The 27,390-nt window shown below is 37.5% G+C and overlaps 1 protein-coding gene across 5 annotated transcripts in view; it reads left to right on the forward strand.

Annotated features, from left to right (window-relative positions):
* The window catches only part of ARHGAP24 (Rho GTPase activating protein 24), a 638,162-nt gene that overhangs the window by 585,500 nt on the left and 25,272 nt on the right, over positions 1–27,390 (forward strand). For all 5 annotated transcript variants that reach the window (XM_090266255.1, XM_090266256.1, XM_090266259.1 and 2 more), the window contains one exon: positions 25,078–25,210. In XM_090266255.1, coding sequence (XP_090122381.1) covers positions 25,078–25,210 — 133 coding nt within the window. The remainder of the gene's footprint in view (positions 1–25,077; positions 25,211–27,390) is intronic.

A 27,390-nucleotide genomic window follows, 5' to 3' on the forward strand; every position in this document is an offset into this window, starting at 1 on the left:
ATGTCCCTGTCCAGTTCTCCTAGCACCATTTGTTGAAGAGGCTCTTTTCATTCCATTTGAAGTTCCTTCCCCCTTTGTCAAATATTAGTTGACCATTTGGACCTGGGTATATTTCTGGGCTCTCTATTCTCTTCCATTGATCTATATGTCTGTTTTTATGCAGTACCAGACTGTTTTGATTACAATGGCTTTGTAGTATAGTTTGACATCAGGTATTGTGTTTCCTCCTACCGTGTTCTTCTGTCTCAAGATTGCTCTGGCTATTCCCGAATATATTTTTGCTTCCATATAACTTTTAGAAGTATTTGTTCTAGGTCTTTGAATTATGTCACTGTTATTTTAATAGGGATTGCATTGAGTCTATAAATTGCTTTGGGTAGTATGCACATTTTAATGATGTTGATTCTTCCCATCGATGAACATGGTATATGCTTCCATTTATTTGAATCTTCCTTAATGTCTTTCTTCAGTGTTATGTAGTTTTTCATGTACAGTCCATTACTTCCTTGGTGAAATTTATTTCTAGATACTTTATTTTTCTTGTTGCTATAGTAAATGGAATTTTTTTTCTAGTTTCTCTGGTATTTTACTGTTGGTGTACAGAAATGCCTTTGAGTTCTGAATATCGACTTTGTACCCTGCTTTTGCCAAATTTACTTATTATGTCTAGTAGTTTTTTAGTGGAGTCCATAAGGTTTTCTATGTACACTATCACGTCATCTGCAAATAATGACAGTTTTACTTCCTCTTTTCCAATTTGGATGCCCTTTATTTCTTTTTCTTGTCTGATCACTGTGGCTAGAACTTCCAATACTATGTTGAATAGGAGTGGATAGAGTGGACATCCTTGTCTTGTTCCTGATCTCAGGGGGAATGCTTTCAGTTTTTTTTCCTTTGAGTGTGATGTTGGCTTTAGTTTTCTCATATATGGCCTTTATTATATTGAGGCATACTCCCTCTATTCTCATTTTGCTGAGTGCTGAACTTTATAAAATGCCTTTTCAGTATCTATTGATATGATTCTGTGATTTTTGTCTTTTATTTTGTTTATGTGGTGTTTTATGTTTATTGTTTTTTGATTATTAAACCATCCTTGCATCCCTGGGATGAATCCCACTTGATCTTGGTCTATGATCTTCTTAATGTGTTGCTGAATCCAGTTTTCCAATATTTTGTTGAGAATTTTAGCATCAGCAATATTGGCCTGTAGTTTTCTTTCTTTGTTGTGTCTTGACCTGGTTTTGGAATTAGGGTAAAAGTGGTTTCATAGAAAGAATTTGGAAGTCTTCACTCTTCTTGGATTTTTTGAAATAGTTTGAGAAGGATAGGCATTAGTTCTTTTCTAAAAGTTCTGTAAAATTCACCTGTGGAGCCATCCAGTCCAGGGCTTTTGTGTGCCAGGAGTTTTTTTATTACTGCTTTAATTTCATTCTTTGTTATCAGTCTATTCAGGCTTTCTGCTTCTTATTGGTTTAGTTTTGGAAGACTATATGTTTTCAGTAATTTGTCCAGGTTGTAAATTTTTTTTCTGTATACTTGTTTGTAGTAATTTCTTATAATCCTTTGTATTTTTGTGGTATCAGTTGTGATTTCTCCTCTTTTGTTTCTGATTTTGTTTATTTAGGTCCTCTCCCTTTTTTTCTTGATGAACCTGGCTAAAGGCTTGCCGATTTTGTTTATCTTTTCAAAGAACCTGCTTCTGGTTTTATTAATCTTTTGAATTGTTTGTTCAGTCTCTCTGTCATTTAATTATGTTCTGATCTTGATTGTGTCCTTTCTTCTTTAGCTCTGGGATTTGTTTATTGATGTTCCTCTAGTTCTTGTAGCTATAGTGGAAAGCCCATTTGCCTGACTCTCTGCCTCTGCTGGTTCCCAAGCACGTGTGGCTAGAAGCCCTGGACTAGAAGCTGGAAAAGCGGTTGTAGTGGGCAGTGCTGCCATGTGCCACTAGGTGCTGCCCTTGAGCAGGAGCTTGTACTGTCTGAGGCAAGTGTCCTAAGGTCCAGGCTTCAACAAAACGTGGGTCTCTATCAGGGAGCCACTCTGAGCCGGGAATTCTCTGCTAGTTAGGTTGAATGCTCCCTGTGTAGATCCTGAAGCCCCAGCCCGGCTAAGTGCAGAAAGGAACTGGGTAGTTGGGGCTTGGACTCCTGCTGAGGCTGCTGGCCAGGGTTCCTGCTACCACTGCATTGAGATTCTTCTATCCTTTTTAGGTAGACCTGTATCACTATGACCTTTCCTCTCAGGATTGCTTTTGCTGTGTCTTGTAGATTTTGGGCTGTTGTGTGTTCATTATCATTTGTTTCCAGAAACTTCTTGATTTCTTTCTTGATGTCATTGTTAACCCATTCATATTTAATAGCATGTTATTCATTCTTCATGAGTTTGAATGTATTTTAGTTTTTTTCTTGAGTTTGATTTCCATTTTCAAGCCATTGTGATCTGAGAAGATGCTTAATATAATTTCAATTTTCTTGAATTTGTTGAGGCTTGTTTTGTGTCCTACCATGTGGTCTGTCTTTGAAAATGTCCCATGTGCATTTGAAAAGAATGTATATTTTGCTTCTTTGGGGTGAAAAGTTCTATATATATCAACTAAATCAGTTTGACCTAGAGTGTTGTTCAATGCCTCAATATCCTTGGTGTTTCTTTGCTTTGAAGATCTGTATATTGTTGACAATGAGATTTTAAAGTCCCCTACTGTGAGTGTGTTGCAGTTGATATCCTTCTTGTAGTCTTCCAATATTTTTCTTATATATTTGGGTGCTCTTATGTTGGGTGCACATATGTTTACCAGGGTTATATCTTCTTGATGGATTGTTTTCTTAAGTATTATAAATGTCCTCCTTTGTGTCATTTTATGGCCTTTGCTATGAAATCTGTTTTGTCTGATATAAGTATTGCTACCCCAGATTTTTTTTTCATGTCCATTCGCTTGAAATAGTTTTTTCCATCCCTTTACTTTCAGTCTGTGTAGATCTTTTGTTTTGAGGTGTGTCTCTTGTAGACAACATATATGTGGGTCATATTTTCATATCCATTCTGCTACCCTATGTCTTTTGATTGGAGAACTTAATCCATTTACATTTAAGGTTATTATTGACAGGTATTTATTTCCCTTTGTACCTGTGTTCTTCTCCCTCTCTCTTTTTCTTCTTCTTCTTCTTAAAGCAGACCCTTTAGCATCTCTTGCAATGCTGGTTTGGTGGAGATGTAGTCTTTAGGTCTTCCTTTGTCTGGGAAACTCCTTATGCCACCTTCCATTTTAAAAGAGAGACTTGCTAGGTAGAGTAGTCTTGGTTGTAGGCCTTTGTTTTTCATCGCTTGAAATATTTTTTTCCATACCTTTCTGGCTTGTAGTGTTTGTTTTGAGAAATCAGCTGATAACCTTATCAGGGCTCTCTTGTATGTTATTTGTTGTTTTTCTCTTGCTGCTTTTATGATTATCTCTTTGTCTTTGAATTTTGTCATTTTAATTATGATGTGCCTTGGAGTGCGCCTTCTTGGGTTCATCTTCATTGGGACCCTCTGTGCTTCCTGTACTTGTGAGACTTTTTCTCTCCTAATGTTCAGGAAGTTTTCTGTCATTACTTTTTCAATCAGGTTTTTTATCTCATGATCCTCTTCTTCTCCTTCTGGTATCCCTGTCATTTGGATATTGTTGCATTTCATGTTGTCCTGAAGCTCTTTTAAACCCTCTTTATTCTTTTTCATTCTTTTTTCATTTTGTTGCACTGTCTGAGAATTTTTTCTATGTTGTCCTCTAACTCACTGATTCAATCCTCTTCTTCATTTAGCCTGCTTTTAATTGCTTCTGCTGTGTTCTTCAGTTCAGAAATTGTATTCTTCATTTCTTCCTGGCTCTTATTGATAGTGTCTATGTCTTTTTCAGACTGGTGTAGTTCTCAGTAAATTCCTTCTATTTTCCCTGGAGTTCTTTGTAGTTCCCCTGGAGTTCATTGTAGTTTTCTCTGCGTTTGTTGAGTTCACTGAGGTTCCCCATTACCATTGTTTTGAGTTCCGTGTCTGATAGTTTGCTTGCCTTTCTTTCATCTATCCCTCCTTCTGGGAATTCCTCCTTTCCTTTTGTTGGTGTGTTGTTTCTCCTTCTCCCCATTTTAGGTGGCTCTTCTTGTTTGTGTTTGTTCTTAGATTGACCTACTTTTATTTCCTGCCTTTGTGGTGTGACCTTCTTGTATAGAGTTGTTGAGCTGCTTCCTCCAGCTGATGCCACTTGGAGGGGAATAGTCTGCTTAAGAGATTTCCCCCATAGCATGGGGATGATTCTGCACTGGCATCTAGTCTGCTGCTCTCCCAGCTCTTTCTCCAGAGCCGCACCCAAAACTTTTACAAAGCACCTCTAGTTCACTTCACCCTCCTTTGGCCTCAACCAGTGGTGAGTGTGCTCCCTTGTGCAGGCCAAGGGTGGTTGCACTGGGACGGGTAGACTCAGTCGCTTCTTCCTTTATATATGGAGAGGTCTGGGAGACAGCACTTGAACCAAATGATCAAACTTAATGTCACCAAACTGATGTCACGTGTTCTCTGATATGATGCACTCAGGAGACAAATTGCACATGAAGTATTTAATATTGTGAGTTTTTCCCTCATCTTCATGAATGAAGCATTTGTTGAATGAAAGCAGTATGTACATTTGCGCTCCACTTTGAAGGAATTGATTGTAATCTTCTTAAGGCAAATTGGAGCCTTTTAAACCCTGAGGGCCACTAGGGCAAGGGTGGGGCAGCTACTGATGTCCTCGGTGACGACCTGGCTCCTCCCACACCAATTTTATGTTTTTTTTAAATGCATGCTGATATGACAGCTGACACAAAACAATCTAACAAAATTGTTTCAATAAAAGTTAAAGACAACTAAGCACTACAAGAGACATCTTACGCAAAACAACAAATGGACTTTTTGGCCAACCTGGTATGTTAAGGATTTTTGGAACTATATTGACCAAATATTTTTAGTTATGTCTTTGACTAGTTTTGTTACCAGATAAATTCTGGCCTCAGAATTAGTTGGAAAGTGTCCCCGCTGTCTGTGTTTTCTGAATAGTGTGTGTATGTATTACTTGCTCCATATAACTTTGGTAAAATGTATTAGTAACATCATCTAGTCTGATGTTGTAATGTGGGAAAGTTTTTAGATATGGCTCTATAATATTTTTGTGACACTTTGGTAATTTATATCTTTCATGAAAGTTGTCTATTTCATATAAGTTTTCTTTTTTTAATTATATTTTATTGATTATGCTAATACAGTTGTCCTGTCTTTTCCCCCTTTGCCTCACCCCCACACTACTCCCCACTCCCTCAGGACATCCCCACACCATTGTTCATGTCCATGGGTCATGCGTATAAGTTCTTTGGCCACTCTATTTTTCATACTGTGCTTTACATCCCCATGGCTCTTTTTAACTACCTACTTGTACTTCTCAATCCCCTGACCTCTTCCCCAAGTCCCTCATACCTTCCCCCATCTAGTGACCATCAAGACACTCTCCATATCCATGATTCTCTCTCTGTTCTTGTTTGCTTAATTTGTTTTTTAGATTCAATTGTTGACAGATATGTATTTATTGCCAATTATCTAAACTGTAGGTCCTTGCTTTTCATCACTTTGAATATTTCTTGCCAGTCCCTCTAGCCTTCAAAGTTTCTTTTAGAAATCAGCTGACAGCCTTATGGGAACTTCTTTGTAGCTAACTCTGCTTTTCTCTTGCTGCTTTTAAGATTCTCTCTTTAACCTTTGGATTTTAATTACGATGTGTCTTGGAGTGGGCCTCTTTGCATCCAACTTGTTTGAGACTCTCTGTGCTTCCTGGACTTACACGTCTATTTCCTTCACCAAATCAGGGAAGTTTTCTTCCATTACTTTTCAAATAGATTTCCAATTTCTTACTCTTTTCCTTCTCCTTCTGTCACCCCTATGATGTGAATGTTGAACCTCTTGATGTTGGCCCAGAGGCTGCTTACACTATCCTCATTATTTTTTATTCCTTTTTCTTCTTGTTGTTTTGATTGGTTGGTTTTTGTTTCCTTATGTTCCAAAGAATTGATTTGATTGTTGGCTTCATCTACTCCACTGCTGTTTCCCTGTAAATTGTTCTTTATTTCAATCAGTGAATACTTCATTTTGGACTGGATCCTTTTTATGCTGTTGAGGTACTCTCTAAGTTCCTTGAGCATCCGTATAACCAGTGTTTTGAACTTACATTTGATAGGTTACTTATCTCCATTTTTTTAATAGTTTTTTTTTTTTCCTGGAGTTTTGAGCTGTTCTTTCATCTGGGCCATGATTCTTTGTCTCCTCATTTTGGCAGTTTCCCTGTGTTTTTTTCTATGTATTAGGTAGAGATGCTATGACTCCCTGTCTTGGTAGCATGGCCTGATGTAGTAGGTGTCCGGTAAGGTTTAGTGGCACAGCCTCCCCTATTACCCAAGCTGGGTACTCGAGGTGTGCCCTTCATGTGGGCTGAGGACACCCTCCTCTTATAGTTGAGACTTGATTGCTGTTGGTAGGTCAATGGGAGGGCCTGGCCTATGAGCTGCAAGGACTGGCTGTGACCACTGACCACCAACCTCCACCCTCTGTGGAGGATCAGCTGTGCAGAGGCAGGGTGGTAGTCTTCAGACATGCTGTGTAGCTGTCCACTGGATGTACAGGCTCTGGCATTTCCCAGGTTGTGCAGGCCAAAGTCAGCCCCGACCTGTATTCTGCCCAGGGCCACCCCGTCTGAGCTATTAAGCAATCTGAAATTGCTGATACTTGTGCTGGGCTTGGAGATTCCCAGGCAAAGCCAAGTTATGAATCTAAGCTGGCTTTTGCTAGAGCCAGGCCTTAGGTCACTAGAGATATGGGGGTTGGGGACTCACTGAGGCCTGCAGTTACTTGTTTGAAAGGATTTAGGAAGTTGTGTAGTATGAGCCAAAACCAGCCATTCATATGGAAAAGTCGTGATTAATAGTTTGGGTGGGCCCATGGGTTGGGTGGAAAGGAGCCTCATGATATGTCCAGAGTAGAGTAAACATTGTTAGCTGGGTTGATGGAGTCTCAGATATGGCACCTGACTGTCAGCTCTGTGGCGGGAGGACTCAGAAAAGGGACAATGGTATCTGCCCACATTTATGTCTGAAGGAAAGCTGACCCCCAGGTCTTGCCTTGATGCCAGACACTTCAGGTCCTTCCCATATGCCCCTGGTGTGTTTCAGTTGCTACCCCAGTGCTGGAGCACAAAAGGAGTGAGTCTAAGTAAAACTGTGTATGGGTTCTTTAATAAAACTTCTAGAGTCTCCAAAAGTTTCTTCCACTGACTCAGCTCCACTGTTCTTTTGCAGGCAGAAGTTGTGGGGACTTATTTTCCTGCACTAAAACCCTGGGCTAGGGGACCTAACATGGAGCTGGGACTCCTTGCTCCAGAGATAGCCCTTCTGTTTTTTTATCCACTGCACATGGGTGTGGGACTAGCCTGTTCCGCATTTCTGCCCCTCCTACGCATCTGAATGGATGTGTTTTTGTTTTTTTAAATTTCGTAGTTGTCAGACTTTCATACAATTCTTTTTCTGACAGTTCTGAGTGATGATTGTTCTAACATTTTTATGTGGTTGTGCAAGGAGGCAAATCATGCTTACCTAACTGGAAGTCTTATATAACTTATCAAATCCATCATGAAGTAGTTTATAATATTCCTTTTACTGTAATGTCTATAAATGTCTTCTCTTTTACTTCTGATGTTAGCAATTTGTGACCTCATTTTTTCTTAATCAGTCTATAGTGTGTTATCAATTTTATTAAATAAGTAAGTGTCTGGCATCAAGGCAAGAGCTGGGGGTCAGCTTTCCTTCAGACATAAATGTGGGCAGATACCATTGTCCTTTTTCTGAGCCCTCCCACCACAGAGATGATAGTCAGGTGCCATATCTGAGACTCCATCAACCCTGCTAACAATATTTGCCCTTTCCTGGAGATCTCCTGAGGTGCCTTTTCACCCAACCAATGGGCCCACCCAAACTATTAATCACCATTTTTAGTGTCATTGACTTTCTCTGTTTGTTGTTGTTGTTCTCCTCCTCCTCCTCCTTCTCCTTCTCCTTCTTCTTCTTCTTCTTCTTCTTCTTCTTCTTCTTCTTCTTCTTCTTCTTCTTCTTCTTCTTCTTCTTCTTCTTCTTCTTCTTCTTCTTCTTCTTCTTCTTCTTCTTCTTCTTCTTCTTCTTCTTCTTCTTCTTCTTCTCCTTCTCCTTCTTCTCCTTCTCCTTCTCCTTCTCCTTCTCCTTGTCCTTCTCCTTCTCCTTCTCCTTCTCCTCCTTCTCCTTCTCCTTCTCCTTCTCCTTCTCCTTCTCCTTCTCCTTCTTCTTCTTCTTCTTCTTCTTCTTCTTCTTCTTCTTCTTCTTCTTCTTCTTCTTCTTCTCTTCTATTATTCTAGGTAATTGTTCTTTCCTGGTGATTGTTTTTTGTTTAGCGCTGTGGAATTTTATCCTCTGTATGCTCATTTAGATTTAGACCAAAGACTTGATATCAGACCAAGGGTTCAAGAAGACCTACATGTAGATTTCAAGATTTTTTTTTTTTTTTTTTTTTTGGCAAAGCTTCCTCCAGCTGCTTCTACCTCCCCAAACTGCAGCCTCTTTTCTGTCTCCTTAGCTCAGTGGGACCACTGTTCTCTTTTAAATGTCTGTCCCAGCATCTGGTAAATGCCTGTGTTCAAGGCTGAAGTAATCCTAAGATTTATTTAATTTCATACTCTCGAGGGTCCCATTTTTGTGCTATTTGTTGTGCAATATCTTAACAAGTTATTTTATATAGTTATACTAGTTTTCTCATTTTCTTAGTAGAAAAATCTGATACCTGTTTTTCTATGAAGGCGGTGAGCAGATTCTCTCCTCAGCAGTTCTGAACCCTGTTGGACACACATTGTCAGGATCCCTCCCCCATCACCCCCCTCTCCTGGGCTGGGAAATGATCCTAGTTAGGGCTTAGTATGGCCTCTGGACTCTTGGTTTGGCTCTATGAGATTTCTTTCCTTTTCCATAAGAAATGGCTTTTATTTCTAGTTGAGTGGTTTCTCAGCCTGCTTCCCACCCATAAAAAGTTGAGGGCTCAATTTTTCTTTTCATCTTGAACTGATACTACCTCTTTTATTTCAAGTTGCCATAAGTCCTTTAAAAACCTTGTAGGTACTGAATTATAGACTATTTGCTGAGACAAAGTCACATCCATATATCTCTATGTCAGGCCCTTCCATATTCTGTCTGAGTCAGGGTGCTGTAGAATAATCTTATGATTCTTCTGAATCTTTTTGTATTGTTGAGAAAAAATCTGTGAGGTGCTGCTTTAATTATTTTAGTTTTTAACAAGGGGTTTTGCAACCATAGCCATCTTTAAGGTAAACAAATTTCTTTACCTTCATTATTGTTTTAATGGCATCTTTGCTCTATTACCATTCTTACTTTAAGACTCTTTTACCAACTAGAGATACCTGGGACCACTCTAGTGTCTCTAAATTTTCTTCAAAGTTGAACAGTTCCTCCTTTAACCTCATCAGGAACATTTGCTATGTTCTGTGTTACTACAGTCAATAGTCTTACTAATTTTCTACCACTGCTTTATAAGCATTTGCCTTTCTCTAAGCTCTAAGAATAATTTTCTCATTGCTCTTCCAGCTCTTACTAATAGTATCCTCACTGACTGTTCAGACTCTGCTTGGGTCCAAAACCGATAGATGTATTTTCAATTTTTGTTGCAGTAGCACCCAATTTCTAGTACCAAAGACTGTTTCAGGTATCTGTTGCTGCATGGGGAACTACTCCACACTCTTTTGGTTAAAAACAACATTGTGCGTTTGGGCATTACTCAGTGGAGACACCTTGCCTCTATTCTCCATGGTTTTTGTTATACAGTCTAATATAGCTGCAGTATCTAAGAGAGATTCATTTGAAGTCTTGTATTCAAGGCAGGCAGGCTAAAAGGATTGAGGGCTGGTTGAACTTTTCGTTTCCTTTGTGCACTCTTGTATCCTTCAGGGTTTCTCTCTTTAGCCAGTTGTTGGAACTCTTTATGTGGTATCTCAGGAGTCAAAGACAGGAGTGGAAGCTGAAAGGACTCTTCAGGGTTATGTCCAGAACTGGCACAATATCAGGTTCATTGAATAATATCGGTGAAAAGCAAAGCATAAGGCCAGCTCAGATTAAAAGGTATTGGAAGCCAACTTTACTTCTTGATGGAAGGAGTGTCATACATGTATAGGGGTGAAAGAAATTGACAATCAACATCTATTTCATTCATTTCTTCAGCAAATAATTTGGAGTGTTTACTATGTCTTAAATATTATTCTAGGTGAAAAAGATAGACAAGATTGATTCTCTTGGGGAATTTGCACTACTGATGATGGGCAGATAAACAAAAACATTCAGTATAGGAATAATCTTAAAGAGTGATAAGGGTGACATGCTAATATGTTAGTAAGTGAAGTGATAGAGATGCACATGAGGATATAACTTTTGGGTATACCTTGAATGCTAAGAAGCAGCTTGCCATACCTAAGATATGGTGGCTGCATATAGAAGGTGGAATAGCAAGGACCAGGGCCTTGAGACAGGCACAGCTTAACTTGTTTGAAAAACATAACTTTATTATGGCTGAAATAGAGTAGGTGATGAGTGAGTCTTCAGAAATGAAATTAAAGAAGTTAATGCTGTGTAGTTTTTATTCTAAGTAAATGAAAATCCACTGGAATATTTTTAACAAGCAAATCAAATAATTTTACTTACATGCTTTAAAAGGGTCACTCTATAAAGGAAAACTAAATAACAAAAGACTATCCTTTCACCTTTATCACCCAGAACTAATTCAAAATTGAGTATAACAATCAAATATTATAACCAAAAAATTATTCTATTATTCTTACCATTTGGGAAAATATAAGGGTTTTTAGGAGCTCTGGCTAGGAGCCAGGTATAAAAACATATATATATATCATATTGCAATATTACATCCTGGCAATCTGGATATCCTTGTTTTGCTGAATAGTAAAGTTTAAGTCTCTCAGTCATAGGGAGGCAGCTATGCAACTTACTGGATTCTGTTGATTACATTAAAATGATTCCCAGATCCATGAACAGTGAAATAAAGAGAAGAGAGTAACATATTTGCATCAAAATACAATTGTAAACTGCACTGTTAGGGAAATAAATAATCTATAATTTCCCAAGGAGAATGAGATTATTTTCAGAAATTTATCCAAGTGGAATGTTTCATTTTTAGTTAATTGGCTGAGTTTGAAATTTTGCATGACTGAGTGCTAGCTCAAGTTTCTGTTTTCGGGTTGTGATGACAAACTGCCTGGGAACATTTGCTAGTTCAAGTCAGTCTCACCAATGTTCAAGATCAGAATGAATTTTTTAAAAAGAATACAGATTATAAATGCAGACTGTATATCACATTTTGAGTAGATATTATGATTTAAAGCAAAGTAAAAAAATGACTCATTGTGAAATATGTTAAAGTGCAAGAAGAGATAAATCTTTTTCTTTCTTTACTCCAATAATGCTTATATCTCACTGAGGAGTCAACAGGAGTTAGCGTTTATCTTTATATTTATTACAATCTAAAAAATAATCCTCACTTAACTCTGCAACAATAACCTCTAATTTTAATAGTGAGGCCTAATATTATTATAGCTCTAATATTAAGACCAAATATTGATTTTTAAAGTGAACTTTTTAAATAACATTTTAAAACTTTAACAGTATAAAGTGGTATTGAAATGTAATTAAATGTTATTAAAAACATGTAAATTATAACATTTTGTATACATAACTTAGACTATAGAAAAATATATGAAGGAAAGATGAATATTTCAAATTTAAACAACCCAGAGAGCTCTTGCTATATATAACATAAATAAATATAGAGATTTAGACATACAAATATGTCAAAATACAGATATATATTTATATATATTCTCATATATATATTGGAATCACACAATATTTACAGTCTTGCCTTTTCTTGCTAGCATATATCATGAACTTCTCATATTACTAAATAGTTTTCAAAAACATCTCAAAGACTAAGAATAATTTATCATATCAGTACTTCGGTCTGATTTCCCCTCTGTTGTTTTCAATGTTTTATACACATCAGACCTATGCTGACAAGCATATGTGTTCATAAATCAACCTGTGGTTTTGAACCTGCAGATCCACTTGGAAGATAATATTTCATATTTGAATAAGAAACATTTTGTCCTATTGAATTTTTAAAAAAGATGGTTGAGAAAAGAAATTTGGAACACACACTATTTGAATTTAGTGACATTGCAAGTGCTTGTGCCAGCCTTACTAAACCATGCACTTTCTATTCTTCCTTAATTATATAAAATGCTATTTTTCAAGTTCTGGGGTTTAAGATTTTTATGTATGCATGACTTATTGTTTTTTACAGTTAGATGACATATTGCCACAGTTTCCTTGACCAAAATGAATTTTGTGACAAAGGACATTCTCACTGAACTGAAAATATTTATATTTTATCAGTGTATGTCAACTGTAAAAACAGGTATAGTTCATAACCATTCTTTCCTTCATTGTTTTTTTCTGTTTAGGAATAAAAATAAATTAAAATGAACATTTTATGTTAAACTTCCCCACTTGGAGGGGACACAATGAAGAATAAAATGTGTAAAATCAGTTTAGAAGCCAAGTGTTACCTCATTGCCAGAGCTCTCCACCTGGCAACAGCTGTTAAAGAAGATTCATTTTGGATAAGCTGGGAAGGTAGAGTCAAGAACCACTATGTGGGTGTCACCCTCATAGCATTAATTGCTCAGCAACAAAATAACTATGTTTTTACAACACAGCATTCAAAAGCAAGCACAGAAGGCTGCGTGAAGCTGGTGATTTTATACATTCTGTCCAAGAATACCATAAAACAGCTGCTGTCCCAGGTACTCCAGCTGCCGTCTCTCACATCCAGTTCATTTTGCCCTTGTCCTTCCTTCTCAGCTTTTCTCCTTTTGTTTATGTTTTATGTTTTGGTGACTGAATTAGGACCACTTAACAAGCTGAAAAGCTACAGAGATAAATGGAAAAACCCCAAACCTGAATTTAGGAGTCAGAAAAGCCAGATACATTATAGTTTTAATCTCTGGGCAGCATTATAGCACTGAGCATTACTAACCTACGTTATGAAAAGCAAATTTGAAAGTGAGGAGCACTACAGACTTCATAAAGATGCTCAGACATTAGTTAACATAAGAATGACTTACACTGATATCTCAAGATTCAAATACCTAGACTCCATCCGCTATCATTTTGACTTAAAAGGTTGAAGGATGCGTAGGAATCTGCATTTCAAGTAAATCCTCAGGTGACGTTTTTATATGCATGGTCCTTGAACCATAACTGGGGAGACACTAGCCAGATTATAGGCTACAGGAGTATGGGGTAAAGGGAAATTGCTCATTTGAAGTGATGTGCCTCCGTTTTTTCATATATAAAATGAGAAAAGAAAAAAAGAACATCAACCTCATGGCATTATTGGAATCAACATGTTAGTTCTGACTAGGTTAGACAAGTCTTGTGCTACTGTGAAAGATAAATTATTTTCTGGGGTATACAGTTGATGTGCAAAATATATACTTTGCTGGCTGCTGAGATGCACTTGAAATTTTAGAACAATCTGAAAAGTATTTTGCACTTTTAGGCTTTGACCCACATGAGAGCTCAAACACTGGGAGCTTGGTAGCAAACTGCACAGTCACAGAGCCTTTGTGTCATGGTGCTAATGAAAGCTCTAAGGGTGGGGTTTGGTGGAGGAGGGTGAAGAAAGCAAGTGATAGCCCAAGGGTTATGTAGATAAAACTGAGAAAGCAAAGAACAGATCTCCCGGAGTTTGGCTAAGGCAAGCCCTTGTAGAGGAATAAAAATAATTTTTCTTCTACCATTCTAAATTGTTCTGGCTGGACTAAAAATCAAATTAATGTGAGGAATATTAGCAGGGGAAAAGATCAAATTTATTGCATACATACATACATATGTAGTCTATAAGACTAAGAGACCCAAGAAGCCCTTGGGCAGTTGAGCTTATATGCCATTTGGGCTAAGAAGATGAAGGCAGCGGTCTGGGAATTCAAAAAGAAAGTAGACAATTTACAGGTAGATGAGAAAGAACAAATGTGAGTCAAATTAATTCTTGCATAGCCACCCAGAAACAGAGGGGAATCTAACAGATTGCTTGGACTCTCCCCGTCTGCCACAGTATTTCATATGTGCTAAAGTGAATAAGTTAAGGTTCCCTTCCTGAAGCGGGTTTTTCTATTTCTTTAGACAGGTAAGGAAGAGGTTACATTTCTTCCCCTTGGGTTTGTTAGGCTTTGTTTTCAACTGGAGATGATCTGCTTGCCAGGGTGACACATTCTGATGAGACTCATTATGGGCCCCTACACACTGAATGTATACATGGTAAACTGGCTCTATTTTCAGCACCCTAACTCATACAACTGAAGTCGAGAGGCATCATCCCTCTAAACTTCTGAACAGCTGTTTAGCTATGGTAACAATTAATGTTCCTATTTTTTGATGCAGTTCTTAGATATTATGATGGCTTGACAATATTTGGTAACCATTATCTTAGAGTACTTTTCAAACTTCTGTGATTCACATAGGACCATTATGACTTTAGCCATATCCAGATAACACCTGTACCAGGTTTACTGATATTTTTCTTTAAATATACATATTCACTGTTTTTAAATCATTTTTGTTATAAAAGGTATATCATTATTGTTGGTTGTAAACAACACAACTTTCCATGGATACAAGGTCTATGTAGCATAAATGCAATGACTACAAAACATGTTACTAAATGTTAGCTGAATACAGTTGTTTTTCTTAGACTCAAAACTTAAGACCCTCTGTTTATTTGATGAAAATAAATATTAGCAAATGCTAATAGCACCTTAACACTTCTCTCATTTCCAACTAGTACTTCCTGTTTGATATAATCAGGAGAATTGAAAGGCAATGGAAGAAGAAAACTAACGTTTCTACTCTGTGATTTGATTCACTTAATGTCCTGTTTGTGTGGCACCTCACTTGGAATAGTCCACACTTTGGGAAATGCAGTCAGATCACTCTTCCCTGGCTCTGACAGGCCTATTTCCCCAAATACTTGGTTTGTTATCTAATTTGATCAATGGGTATAATTTTCAAGGACTTCATTAAACCCCCTTGTGAACATATCAACATCTGGAAAATTAATGATCTTAAAGAGAAAATATCTCATCTGTGAAAAATACTCACATAAATGAGTATTTACTAAATATTTTACATAGGACAGGTTGTTATCTAGAAATATGTCATGTTTTATTGTGATTTACTTTCTTGATGATGTATATAAAAGCCTGTTCATCTGAAGCTGAGGACATGAGTTTCACTTTATTTTGAATAAATTTTTGCTCAATTTATCTTTAAATACATTTGAGTTCACTTCCACTAAAACCTGATTGAGTTATGAATTAAAATATCCAATTAACCAAGAAACTTCCCAGTGTTTGGCAAATCTGTAAGTTGGTGTAGTTATTCACAAGGGAACAGTATAGGAATACAAGTCCAGGCATTGGTGACAAGCAGGTGTGAAACTAAATCCCAGGCTCACCACTTACTACCTATGTAGTAAGAATGTATTTTGTGCATTTGAATGTTACTGGTAAGTTAAATTTTAATATGACATTGAACCTTGTGTCCAAAATTACTAGACTTGGGGGGACATATTAACTAATTTCAATAGTCATGTTGATTAATTTTATAACTGACAGCACTTAGGGTTTTAGTTTTTGTTACTGTTGTTGCATATGTATTGAATATGTAAAAGGTAGCCCATTTAAAAATAGAATTATACTGATTTAACATTGTTTTAAGGAAACTTTCCTGAATATTCTACATCAGACTTTACAAGTGTCTCAATCCCACCAGCCTTTCTCTCTGATGAAAGCATCTTGGTACTATAATGAAAAAAGTCAGATCTTATTTATTTTTACTTTTTTCTCTTAATGTTTTACTTACTTAGATAAATTAGAGTATGGCTAATTATAAACTGAATCAGTGCTCTCCAACATACTAACCCAAACTAACTAAATGAAAACAACTCTAATGACTAGCCTATAAAATAAGTATATGTGTTTCTATATAATGTATATTTATCTACATATGTTTGAACATTTGCCCTTTATATTAAAATATGATATTCAACAGCTATATAACAAGACTTTTTACTTGTTATTTACATTTATTTTTTTATGGATGATAACCATCTATATGGGCATGTTCAGAGGGCAGGGGGTGGAAAGACAGGCTTATAGCAGAGAGACCAGCCAATATGCTTTTGTATTAATAGAAGCGAGTGATACAAACTTGAACTTGAGCAGTGTCAGTGAGACTGCTGAAGAGGGAGTGTATTCAGGAGGTATCATATCAGAAAATATAAGATCCAGTCATTAGTATTTTTTAAAACTTTCCAGGTGATTTCAGTGTGCAGCTCAATATGAGAATCACTAATCATTGACAGATTTAGAGTCTCAGAACAGCAAAATTTAAGTTGACTTCGCGGTTTCTTGCTTATTTGTGTGAATGCTGATGTCACTCATAGTTGAGAATATGGTAAAGGAAGAATAATTTTCTTTAAGATTTTTTTGTTGTTGTCCAGCTTTGTTTAGAGTTTAAAGTATATGGAATATCTAACAATTCAATGGAAAGATAGAAAAGAAATAGTTGAACTCATGGGTTAGTCCAGGGGGTGTGCATAGAGTCCCAGAAAAGAACTGCTAGAGTCAGTAGACGAAGAAAAACTTCGGAGCTGACTGGTTAGGAATGATGGTCAGAGAAGAATGCCAAGAGGTAGAAGGGAAAGGCAAGTGAGGTATTAAAAAAAGGATGAGCTGGACTTCCGGCCAAGATGGAGGCTTAGACGGACACGCTAGGTCTCCCTCTACAACTACAGTGGAATACAACTACTTCAAAACAAAGGATAACTAGAAATTCCAGAAAATAAAGCTACACGGAAGCCCAACATATGAAGTTATAAACCAGCGGTACCATTTGGGCAGGTAAGAGTTAAAGAAGGCAAAGCTGTTTGCGGAGCGGCGGGGCTGGGCGGCGAAAAATCCTGGAGGCAATCAAGCCCCTGGCGTGCCCGACTCCGGCGCTGGGGAGCAGCCGCAGCATCGCCTTGAACAGTGAGGCCCAGGGGGGCGGGAGGACGGATCCCGGTCTCCTAGCTGAATAACTGTGTGAATCCATCTTGGACCCCCGCCCCCACAGAAAGCACCACAGGGCGGCGAAATAGGTCGCGGACAGGCAGGCCCCGGCGGTCGCTGATTTGTGACGCGTACGCAGGCACTGCCCCCTGCCCCCGACAGCCGGCCCAGGAAAACAAAACGCATCTGTCAAAATGTGGCAGACAAATATAGAGATCCCGGTGACACAGCTCACCAGACAGCAGATAGAGAACCTGACAGATGAACAGATAAGAAACCTGTCAGAGGCTCAGTTCTGGGCCATTGTTATCAGGTGGCTTACAGAATTCACAAAAGAGCAGGAAAAAGATAAGAAAGAAGCGAAAAACTTTCATAACGAAAGGAACAAAACAGCATACGAGATAGATGGTGAGAAAAAAAAACCCAGAGTTCATTTCAACAAACTGGAATATGGAGAAGGAACAAGCAGTCAACCAATGCAGCGAGAGGAAATGGCAAGCAACAATGAGAGGATCAGAAACCTCTGGGACAGCTATAAAAGGCCCAACATAAGAATCATTGGTTTGCCAGAGAATGAGGAAGATGAACTAGAACTTGAAAAATTGAGTGAAAATATAATAAAGGAGAACTTCCCAGACTTGGGGAAGGGAATAGACTTGCAGGTCCAGGAAGCAAGGAGAGTTCCCAAGAGACTGGACCCAGGGAGAACCACTCCAAGACACATTATAATCAAAATGTCAAAAATTAAAGATAAAGAGAGAATCTTAAAAGCAGCAAGAGAGAAGAAAAGAATTATGTACAAAGGGGTCCCAATTAGACTATCAGCTGACTTCTCAAGGGAAACCCTACAGACAAGAAGGGACTGGCAAGAAATATTCAAAGTAATGAAAATCCAAAACCTACAACCACGAATACTCTATCCAGCGAAATTGTCATTCAGAATAGAAGGACAGAGAAAGTGTTTCCAGGACAAAATAAAACTGAAAGAGTTCATTAGATCCAAACCACTGTTATATGAGAAGTTAAAGGGACTGGTTTAAAAAACAGAAGCTAGGGAGATGAAACAAAGGCAAATGAAACAGGCAACGAGAGTGGAAAAGGAACTGTGGGTAAGGGAAACATAGTGGGGGGAGGCCAACAGGGAGGGGGAGTGGGGAGAGGGAGGGAGATGATATAGGAATTGGGGATCATGGTAGGAGGGAATGGAATAGACGGAGAGAGGTTGGGAGGAACTGTAAGCACAACTAATGGACATAATCTAAAAGGGGGGGACAACTGGAGGGAGGGGGCCACCGGGTAGAGGGGAGCAGAGGGAAGGGAAAGTGGCACAAATGTAATATTTTAATCAATAAAACACATTAAATCTGAAAAAAAAAAAAAAAAAAAAAGGATGAAATGAAAGACTTACCCATGGGAAATAATTGTCAGCTATAGCAAATAGACAACTATCCATGAATTGTTTTCTTTTTCAGTTTGGGGCTATAGCTACTTTCTTTGGGAGATCTGTTATTTGGAATCACAAAACTCAGATGCTCAAAGTAATCTCTTTCTACATATACACAATAGGATATTTTGTTACTTTAAGTATCTTATACACATACAGGTGCGCATGTATGTGTGTGCATGTGTGAATGCTTATGTGTATGGTAGGTTGGCTTATATGTCAAACTGTCAAATATTTTTATGTAATTAGAAGCACTGTAAGGGAGAAGTCTACACATACGTACATCTATAATCATAAGTAATTCTAGAAATAGGAAAGAAAGGTCAATGTGACAGTTAGGTTTAAGTATGAACAGCATTCCTATCACCACTATTTCATTTGGGAACATTATAGAGACAAGTATGTAACTACTTGGCTCCAATGGCTGGTAGAGTGGCCATATTTAAATTTGTTGCCATTACATATTGGAAGTTTCCCATGCCAAATACATGTCTTATATTAGTGCATCTCAACCTTGGAAGCACATAAAAATCACTTGAGGAGCTTTTTAAAAATCTCAATGCCCAGGCTTCAGCCCAGATCATTACATATAAGAGTATATAGGACTCAGTCATCAGTGTTTTGAAGGACTTTCATGTACAACCAGGGTTTAGAATCAGTTTCTTCCATATTACACTAGTCTACCTGATAATACACCTATAAATCTACATTATCTGAAAGCATGTTTCTGTCATTTTGCTAACATTTCATTACCTAACAGTACCATTAATGGTTTTAAAGGTAAAAATCACCAAATGCATATTTGGGTGTTGTATTAGTCTGCTTGGGGTGTCATAACAAAAATACCACGGACTGGGTGATCTAAAGAGCAGAAATTTATTTTCTCACAGTTCTGGAGAATGGCCTGAAATTAGGGTGCCAACATGGCTGGCTCCTGGTAAGGGCTTTCTTCCTGGCTTGTAGACCCAGTGTGCTCACATGACCTTTCATTGTTTTGTATGCATGGGGGTAGGAGGGTGGGGAGCAAGCTCTCTAGTGTCTCTTCTTATAAGGGCACTAATCCCATCAACGCAGGCAGGGTCCCATCCTAATGAACTCATCTAAATCTAATTACCTCCCAAAGGCCCCATTTCCAAATACCATCACATCAGAGGCTGCAGCATTAACATATGAATTTAGTGAAGGACAATTTAGTCCTTTGCAGGAGTCATCATGCAGTTCTCTACCACTATTCCTTTTAAACCAGAAAACTTGTTTGGAACAATCACTGGTTCAACATGGTCCAGGACTTTGCCTGGAGGTAAAACTGTTGTTATAATTCAGTGGTGACACTTATGAAATGGTACAATAAGCCATGGCAGTTTAACTCCATTCAAGTTTCACTGCCAAAAAGTATACCAGTTTTGATAGCTACAAAAGAAAATATGTTGGAACAGAACCAGGCTTTTCTTTTAGACATTTAGTTTAGTTTGGAACTATTTACTACCTTTGGATTTGATTCTTTGTGACTTGGTGAACTTGGTAGATAGAGCAGCGTGTTGTTATAAGACACTTTGGTGACAGTCTTCCTCTTGGTAGTGCCACTAAAAGTTTTCAGCCTCACATGTGTTCTCCATGGAGTTCTATGGGTATGACATTATTTTTTCTGAATTCCAAGTGAACATGAGGTTATCTCACTGTGTGTATTGCAAATAAGTTTCCAATATCTTTAACTTTATGTGTGGGTGCTTTGGAAATTCATTCCATTCATTTACCTCAATGGATTATATTGTTTCTATGCTTAATACCCAGAGGGAAATTTTCCATTCTAATTTTGAGGACTGAAAGTTTCAAGATTTTTCTGTGTAGTATTATCCTTGTAATTTTTGTGGCATTTGAACTGATCGGTGTGTCAGTCTGTTTATCAGAGAAGGAGGGGTGGGCTTAGAGGATGAGCAGAGAACGATTGTCATCAGATTCCTTTATCCCTGTTCAGATCAGTAGGATGCCTGCACTGCACATAGGAAGATTATAAATTACGCTGGGTCATTTTTGGGAAGTATAAGAATATTCTTAAAATCACTCACCTGGCAGGGACTTAGCAGCTTGAATATACAGAAAATGTTATGAACTTGAACAAATGAGAAATGGTATGAAAACATGTTGGTTATACGTTAGAGATACAAACTGAAGACGAAAAAAAATAAAAGACCTGTGTTGTTCATCTTTGTTTCACCCTGCGTGTGGCATGAGGCGCCAGAGGTAATTATTTCTAGAACAATCCCAGAATGACCAAAGGGAGACCTCGGAGAATATAAAATTAGGTCAATTATAGAAAATCTCATGGAAACTCCCTTTAGGTTTAATAAAAAGCACTACAGAATTCAGAAGTCCAAGTACAATGCACGGTGTAGACAAAACCCATATGTTGACCAATTAAGGGACATATGCTGCAAAGCATCTTCTGGCTACTTAACTCAGGATCCTGGGCCTGTCTTTGCCTCTTTGCCATCACTGAATAGAATGTACATGATTACTTATCTTAATTTCTCAAATAGATTGTAGTGCCAGGTGAGAGAAAGAGACCTGAGGTTTCTATAATGATTTTACTAAGATAGTGTTACTTTAAAAACCCTCAAATATTAGTAATTAGCCACAAAGAATTTTGTATATGTGTACTACCCCAAATAGGGTTCATAATAGAATCTACTGAATGAACCGCTGTGAGGGCCTGATGCAGAGAGAGACGTGGATAGGTATGTGCTACTGCTGTTGGTATTACTATTATTAACCAGGTAAGGGATGTTCATTGTACATGTACACCAGCTTTTGCCATAATGCAGTCACTTCACTTCACTTTGATGAAGACTGAGATATATTTCTCTGAGGCAAAGATAACACAGTCCTCTAGGCACACAAGGCAATTAACATGCAATTGCAGATGTTAAAAGACTAGAAATGATTGCATAGGGCCTATCTTAACTAATTAATTTTATTCTCTTTATAATTAAAAATATTGTTTTCTCATGGAATTCTAAACTGATAAACAATATAGCAGTCATCTTAATTGGTATTTACCTAATTGGATGTATATATTAAGCAAATATTAATTAGGTAAAGTAATGAGTTTTCAGTAAGAGATGTCAGGCTGGAGAGTTAGATGCAGAAGGTTACTGTTTTTTAGAGTGGATATACCAAGTGCTTCTTTCGAGAAACCCCAGACTTCTTGTTGCAGTAGGTAGCATACTGGGAATTGGGCAGATGCACTGTGAGGCTCTTGTGATGAATCAGAACTGGCAAGTACATTTGGGTCTGTCCAGAAGTGGCTGTCTTCTTCCATTCAGTGAGAGAGGGCAAAGCCAAAAATGAGAATGCTAGGAAAACATAGAAGTCTCTTCTTCCACAAAATAACCTAAGCTTAATAAAGCCCTCCCACAAAAGTCATAAATTGTTTTATCACTTAAGCTAAAATTTAATAACACTTGCTAATCCAGAAAAAAAAAATATATGTGGTCATTTTTCTTCATTGTTTCTATATAACAGCCTGTGTGTGTGTGTGTGTGTGTGTGTGTGTGTGTGTGTGTGTGTGTGTGTGTACTATACTGCTAAAAGCTATTGTAACATATAACCCTAGGTAAGGGATAATATAATCATCTCAGTCCACATCTCTTACCGTGATTTATTTATAGCTCAGATATTTCTATTCTTGTAAAATGACTGCAGCTTTGGTACTAAGAATATTGCTGGTGGTTGAAGAATGATTCTGCAGCCTCTCATACTTCACAATTTTCACACCATCTCAATTAGTCTAACTTTGCAATTCCGCCATCTAGTGTTCATACATCCTCAGTACAATAACTCAACTCCATTAGAAGCAAAATAATACAGAAAGTAACAAGCAAGTTACCTTAAAAACAGGAGTCAATGTAATGAACAGTTCAGTATTCAAATACTAACATAGATTTCTTATTAAATATATATTTATTATTTATTATTGTCTCATTGTTTTTATTTCATAAATATTTTTATATACTCTATATGGTCATACAAATTATACATAATATACTCCATATATTGAAATTATACTTATTTTATATTTTACTTTTATATTCCTCTCTGTACCTACCTATAACTTAACAAAATTGTCATTGACTTTAAATGCTACCTAACCCTACACAGTTTTAGATTGGCTTGGATTAGAGTGGGTTGGATTCTAGCATAATCAAAAGATGGAAATAGTTTATTTTAATATTTGATTGAACTGCATATCGTTCACAGTTTGGGGTTTTGCTACTACTGGATGACTACACCTTCAGGGGTCAGGTGCTTTGCAAATTAGCACAAGAAACACAGAAGGGCTTTGACATGCATGAAGTACAGCGGTTTGCCGTGGGGTTGGGGGTGTCTTACTGTTGACACTATTGTTGAGACTATTTTAGGTCTATCTTTAAAATAAATTTTTTTTGGAAAGTAGTTTTAAAAATTAATGACTTTGTTCACAGTTTTCAAGATGTCCTGGAGACATGATTTTTATTTTACTTTCTAGCCTTTGAGATGACTTCTATATTGTCCATCAATTTAGAATTTTAAGAGAAAAAAAAACTTTTTAATTATGAAAATAGTAAAATTAATTAGTTAAGACAGGCCCTATCAGATCATCTCTATTATTTTAACAGCTGTAAAATGATTGACCACATACCTACTCTAGCTGACCCCGATGTGAAAATGGATGACGTCCTTCTTTCCCTGTCTAATTCTGAGGTGAATGAAGACTCAGGGTCTGTGACTATTCTGCCTGCCACTCCCACCTCATCCAGTCCCACTCTGAGATCTGGTCTCCCTAGCCTTTTGTCAGCTCCTCAGGGACAGGATGCTCCATCACACTTTGGACTCTGTTTACTGGCTTTGTATTAATCAGGAAGACCTCCTGTTCTTGGGCTCTTACTTAGTAAATTCTTGGCCCAAACATCGTTTCCTCAGAGAAGCAACCTCTAGATTAGTCCTCTCTTGATATTAGATAGCATCCAGTACATTTCCTTATTAACAGTCACCACACTTTGTGATTATATTCTCATATTATTATCTGCTTAATATCTGCACCCCGCCCCACCACTAGGTTGTAAGTTAAAAGCAGGCTAGACTAATACTTCCTTTAACTCCTTGGGGTCCTAGGCACTGTATTTTCTGTAATGTTCAATACAGAGTAGATGTGTGGGAATACCCAATGAAAGCAACCTATGAGTCCCAAACTGAGAACTAAAATGCCCATTGTCCCAGACCATGTAGGTTGCTGAAATCAACTCTGCTTTCATATCACTCTTGGGGCAAGCGAATGTTCAGAGGCAGGAAATTCCGGTGCCTGCATTCCAGCTTGTCCAGGTATATCCCTCCCTCTGGGAACTTGTCACTTCCTGCAGCATTATCTGGGAGTGGGTGTATGTTCTCGCTACTTACAGAATCCATGACCTTGTTCACTACCACACTTTCTGCTTCATGGGAATCAATTAACCTTTTTACTCCCTGCTCACACATCTCTCCCTCCCATGTTCCCGTCCTCTTCCCCCCAAATAAAAATCAAAACCAAATGAACAACAAAAGATGACCTTACCTCCTTTTGTCTTCACTGTCAGACATCTTCATGGATCAACAGGAAATAGGTAAATATAGATAACAAATTATAAAATAATATTTCAGTAAATTATCCTGCCACCCTGGTGTTCAACAGAGGATAAAAATTAATTTTGCATATTATACAAAGGTTTGTTTTCATTGTTTATTTTTGGAGCACTTCCCTCTCTTTCTAAAAGTTTTTAAGGGTTCCCAACTATCTTAGAATATTAGACAAGCAATCATGCTGAGAATCAACCATATTCAAATTGAGCTCTGCTTGAAAAGGTATAGATGTCATAACAAGCTTCAGGTGTGTACAACCGATAACTAATGTCTTCTCAGGAATGAGTGGAGTATTTTGAGAAATAAAGTTAGGATTCAGAAGTAATTAATTTGACATTAAATATACACATGCACATATATGTAGATTTGGCATTTTGTGTAAATTCTATCTTATTTAAATTTTGGTATATACTCATTCTTTTCGAAGGTTAACATTTTTGCTTAACATCAAATACACACAAAAGCAAAATGCTGAACTTCCAAATATTTTCCTACCACGCTGAGAATTCCAGGTGTCCTTCTATGTGCCTTCGCATTCCACCTGCGGTAGCATTAGTAAGCCTCACATAAGTATGTGCTTCTTGAAAGCTGGATTGACTGATTCAGTTGCCGATTCATATAAAATTCTGACACTTAGATATAGATATTTGATGAAAAAATAGATAAATAAAATGCTATAAGGTTCAGTCCAGAGAAGGTCTTCACACTTCTGTCTCCACAGCAACACGGACGTGCACACAGTGGCATCACTTCTCAAACTATACCTCCGAGAGCTTCCAGAACCAGTTATTCCCTATGCGAAGTATGGAGATTTTCTGTCATGTGCTAAACTGCTCAGCAAGGAAGAGGAAGCAGTAAGTCTACGCATTTATTTCTACAAAAGCTTTTTGCTTGAGGGTTTTGTCAGTGTTCTTTGTCTTTAATTTGTAAACTTTCTTTTGCCCTGTCCTTGGATCATTTTCCACTATTCTGTGTGTGGACATCACACACATTTAGATTTGGCATACACAACTCAGCTCCCATTTTTAATCCTATCTCTCATAAAAAATAAAAAAAATGTGGCTGAATTAATAAAATTAGCAATCCTGGACACTATGCTCCTCTACAAGGTTAATTGTGGTACCAAATAGTCTATGGACAAAGTAAATTATTTATTTCATATTTCCCTTTTCATTGTGTGCCTCTTAAATCACCTCAAGCAAGGATGCTTAAGAAATCCTACTTACTGACTGTTTAAAAAAAAAAAAAAACAGCTTTATTGAGATACAGTTCAGATATTATACATCACCCATTTGAAGTATACAATTCAATGCTTTTTAGTATACTTTTTAGTGTTGTGCAACCATCACCAAAATCTAATTTTAGAATATTTAACACATTTTATCTCCTTGTAACAAACCTCATACCTGTTTCCCATGCTCTCCTTCCCCAGCTCTTGGCAGCTACTAATCAACTTTCTAGCTCTACAAATTTGCCTATTCTGCACATTTCATGTAAATAGCATTATGTGTTTTGTGACTAGTTTCTTTCACTGTTTTCAAGGTTCATTCCCACTGTACCACATATCAGTTTTTTATTCCTTTTATTTCTAAATAATATTCCATTTCTTATCCATTCATCAGGTGCAGGACATGTGTGTTGTTTCCACTGTTTGGCTATTATCAACAATGTTGCTATGAACACGTGTTTTCATTTGTCTTGGGTATATATCTAGGAGTTAGAATTGCTGGGCCATATGTAACACTGTTTTCCAAAGAGGCTTAACCATTTAAAATTCCAGTGTTTGCAGGTTCCAATTTCTCTACATGTTTGCCAACACTTGTTATCTCTATTTTTTATCATAGCCATCCTAGCATATGTAGAGTGGTATATCCCTGAGGTATGCATTTCCCTGATGGCTAATTATTTTAAACATCTTTTTATGTACTGAATTGGCTATGGGTGTAGTTTCTTTGGAGAAACATGATATTCAGATCATTTCCCAATTTTAATTGTGTTATTTATCTTAATATTAATTTGTAAAAGTTCTTTATACATGAGGTCTGTCCAGAATGTACCCAGCCATTTAATATGAAAGATGGAGACATTTGTTGAAGAAGATACAAGAAACATTGTACATGAGACAATGAAACCTCAGTCCCCTTCAAAGTAGGCACCTTGGGACCTCACACAGTTCCTCCAATAGCCATCAGCTGCCCTAGATTTTCCAGAATCTCATGAATTGTTTGAAATCTCTTCCCTTTCAAAGGTGATTTTAGTTTTGGGAAAAGTCAGTACTCACAGGGCACCAAATCTGGGCTGTAGGGGGGCTGTGTCACATGAGTGATTTGATATTTTACCAAAAATACTCTGCATGAGATGTGATACATGAGCAGAAGCAGTGTCGTGATGAAACTGCCAATCACCAGTTGCCCATAGCTGCAGCCTTCTGAATCATCCCAATAGTTTCCATAGAGGAATGTTCAAGCTTAACACAAAATTTGATGCAGATTTGTTTTTCTACTCACACAGTCATTTTGAATGCAATGGCCACACAGTACACATGCTCACTCAACATCTACCACCCCCACTGACTAGTACAGTGAAGACATTGTTCACGCATACACATTCCAGTCCACTCTCCTTGACTGCCAGAGTACATTGATCTCGCAGAAACCATTCTCATTATATTAACAATAGCTGGACTTTTCTGGACAGACCTTGTAAATTAGATACAAATCCCTTGTTAGGTATATGATTTGAAAATAATTTCTCCCATTCTATGGTTTATCACTTTATTTTATTGATGGGTGTCCTTTGAAGCACAAAAGTTTTAATTTCAATAAAGTCTAACTTTTCTTTTGTCACTTGTGCTTGCGCTTGCATGTCTAAGAAGACTTTGTTTAACCCAAGGTCACAAGACTTACTCCCATGTATTCTACTGAGACTTTTGTAACTTCAGCTCTTATAGTTAGGCATATGCTTCATTTCAAATTAATTTTGTTCATGGTATAAGGAAAGGGTCTAATATCCTCTGGCATGTGGATATCCAGTT

This window comes from Furipterus horrens, unplaced genomic scaffold (genome assembly GCF_987537825.1).
Source record: "Furipterus horrens unplaced genomic scaffold, mFurHor1.1.pri manual_scaffold_2, whole genome shotgun sequence".
Taxonomy (NCBI): domain Eukaryota; kingdom Metazoa; phylum Chordata; class Mammalia; order Chiroptera; family Furipteridae; genus Furipterus; species Furipterus horrens.